Source organism: Pinus tabuliformis, chromosome 7 (genome assembly GCF_031772625.1).
Source record: "Pinus tabuliformis cultivar Carrire ecotype Pingquan chromosome 7, CPIR1, whole genome shotgun sequence".
NCBI lineage: Eukaryota > Viridiplantae > Streptophyta > Pinopsida > Pinales > Pinaceae > Pinus > Pinus tabuliformis.
The window spans coordinates 37,524,478-37,527,740 of NC_142293.1; the positions used below are offsets into that span (position 1 = coordinate 37,524,478).

General features: G+C 43.1%; 1 protein-coding gene and 1 pseudogene across 1 annotated transcript in view; both read right to left on the minus strand.

Moving 5' to 3' along the window:
* Window positions 1–707: 707 nt before the first annotated feature.
* Window positions 708–1,745, minus strand: LOC149245125 (pentatricopeptide repeat-containing protein At2g20540 pseudogene; annotated as a pseudogene).
* Window positions 1,746–2,218: 473 nt separating this feature from the next.
* LOC149245126 (pentatricopeptide repeat-containing protein At3g26630, chloroplastic-like) overlaps window positions 2,219–3,263 on the minus strand; it is a 21,943-nt gene continuing 20,898 nt past the window's right edge. The window contains exon 2 of the mRNA XM_089437038.1: window positions 2,219–2,700. Within this exon, the coding sequence (XP_089293164.1) occupies window positions 2,219–2,700 (482 nt within the window). The remainder of the gene's footprint in view (window positions 2,701–3,263) is intronic.

The following is a 3,263-nucleotide window of genomic DNA, read 5'->3' on the forward strand; positions in this document are numbered from 1 at the left end:
GCTATCCATACCTGATATCATGGTAGAGACGATGTTCATAGTCCTGCTTAGTATCACCAATGATGACCACAAAAACATTTTCTATGACTAAAACAATGGTACTGAGTTACATATCTTACAACCTATGTTGCATGGATACATCTGGGTGCCGGTATGGGCACATGTATGGTCAGATGCAAATTTTTTGATTATAAGTACATGAGTACAGCGGTTTTCCTTTGTAAAGACTGTCGTCAGGACATGGGTATCACAGGTACAGACATGGTCTGGGGCAATAGTTGTACGCATGCAACCATGCTTACAACAATACCCACAAACAAGTTGAGGAAAATGCTGAACCTAACCTGGTATATCTGAAGACAAAAACAACCCAATATCTGGGGTTTCAGAGGTTTTAGTCGCACACTCCTAAGGCTGGTAGCTAGAGTGGGCTGATCATGCAACAATCGTGGATTTAACCTTGGTGGCAGAGTGCCAGCCACCACACACTCCAATGTTCTTGATAACTTGAAAATTTGTCCCAGAGGATCAGTCAATAAGCTCCAGTGCAATGGCTAGTTTCTCACTGTGGTGACAAAGAATTGGTTCCTTTTTCTCTTCCTCCAGATCATCAAGTACATATTCTGTGTGTCTGCCACATACTCTGTTGGTTTAATCGTAGATAGCCTCTCTAACTTGTCATAGCTTTTCTGCATTTGTATTTGTTACTAGTCTCCAGCTAGGAAAGCAGTCACTTGTTTATTCACCTCTATCCAGCTGCATCCAGATGTTTTTTTAATGTCCCTGTCTTTCACCATCGTTTTAACTTTCTCAGTGTCATCCCACCTGCCCGCTGCAGCATAGATATTTGCAAGTAGCAGATACGTTGCAGCATCATTAGGATCCAACTGCATAAGGCATTGTGTTGTGCATTCTCCTAGCCCTATGTTGTCATGTATTCTACAAACATCGAGTAAACACCTCCAGAGAGTGGCATCGGGTTTTATTGGCATGCTGAGAATAAAGTTATGTGCGTCATCAAGGCATCCAGCACTGCCAAGAAGGTCGACAACGCAAACATAATGCTCCATTGCAGGTTTAATGCGATATTGTCGATCCATGCAGTCAAAATACCGCAGACCCTCTTTCAGTAGGCCAGCATAACAACATGCAGACAAGACACAAATGAAGGTGACATGGTTTGGGTTCGTGCTAGACTGTTCCATCTGTTCAAAGATTTTAAGGGCATCCCTGCCACACCCATGAATGGCATATCCTGCGATCATTGTATTCCAGGAAACCATGTCTAGTTGCTGCATTTTTTCAAACACATCACATGCTTTCTCTATACTCCCACATTTAGCATACATGTCTATGAGAGTGCCTTCCACAACAACAGCAGACTGAAACCCACTCTTAATCACATCTCGATGGATTTCAGCACCCTGCGTCAAGTCTGCCAAGTTGGCACAAGCTGAAATGGCACTGGCAAAGGTTTTTTGGTTTGGCTTCACCCCAGCTTGCTGCATTTGCTGAGAAAAGCTCAAGGACTCTATAAATTTCCCAATCTGTACATATCCTGCAATAATAGCTGTCCAGGAAGCCGCATCTGGTTCCACCTTTTCTTCAAACAGCTTCACGACCTCATCAACACATCCATTCTGTGCATACCCTGAAATAAATGTATTCCAGCAAACTACATCTCGTTGCCGCATTTTGTCAAGCACATTACGTGCTTTCTCTATACTTCCACATTTAGCATACATATTGAGAAGGGCACTCTCCACAAAGATATCAGATTAGGGCCCACTTTTTATTACACCCCATGGATCTCCATACCATATTGCAGAGCAGCTAGCGCACCGCACGCCGAAAGAACACTAACAAAGCTCTTCCAGTTCGGCCTTACTCTTGCGAGATGCATTTCTTGAAACAGTTTCAACCCGTCTGCACATTCCCCATTCTCAACAAATCCTGCAATCATCGCATTCCATGAAACCAGATCTCGCTCTGGCATTTGCCGAAACAGCCGAAACGCCTCACCCACATGACCATTCTGCCCATAGCCCGAAATCAAAGCATTCCAGCTCACAACATCACGTTGACACATTTTGTCAAACACATCGTGTGCAATCTCTATATTTCTGCATTTGGTGTACATATCAACAAGGGCACTATCGACAAAACCATTGGACTCAAACGCCCCTCTGATTGCGTACCCATGAATCTCCATGCCTTGTTACAACGCACCCATAGCGGCATAGACTGCGAGAACGCTGGCAACGGTGAATTCATTAGGTTGAACGGATCCCACCTGCTCTCGCATTTGGCGAAACAGTATCAAAGCTTCCTCGGCACATCCATGTCTGCAATAAGCTGCAATTATGGTATTCCATGAGATCACATTCCGTTCCGGCATCTGATCAAACACTCTGCGAGCGTCCACCAGGCTCCCACATTTGACATACATGTTGATCAGCGCATTATGTAGGGAGATGCCCAGCATATGCATATTCATATTCAAGTGGGAGTGGACTAATTTTCCTTCAGATAAGGCCTTCTTATTAGTGGAGCCCTTCAAAAGACACACACATGCAAAATTATCTGGAGGTTTCTCTGTATCATCCAGAACGCGCAAAGCCTCTCTTAATCGTCCCAGTCTTGCCAGCTTTATCACGTTCCCATGAGTGCCATGGATTTCTCCTTTAAAAATCTTGGCCGCTGTGTGATAAAAAGGGCAATGTTTGTATTAATAAAATAAAACTCACGGGTTAGCGCTACGAAAGAAAGTTTGAACCGGGAGAGTCTGGCTTTGCGGAACGCTCTACATTGTTCATGTACATTACACATTAAATAGAAATCATGGTTTTAGGGGAGTTAGAATAACATCCTAAGAAATAGAAACTAATTCCTATCCTGAGGTTACGTGAACCAACTCTACCTATTCTAGGATATTCTCCATTATCTTCAACACTCCCCCTTAATGGAGAATGGCTTCACAAATATGCCTAACATCTCCCTAAACATTTGAAACTTAACTTTTCCAAGAGGCTTAGTGAAAATGTCTGCAACATTTTCACATGTATTACAATATTCCAAATGGATTTTTTTAGATTGCACTTTCTTCCTGACAAAGCGGAATTGTGTATTAATATGTTTAGTGTTTTTCTGAAACACCGGATTATTGGCAAGTTTGATTGAACCTGATTGTCGCATCTGATTGTTGTTGCGTCTGTCTGTTCTTCCCCAACATCCTGGAGAAGTCTCCGCAACCAAACTTCCTC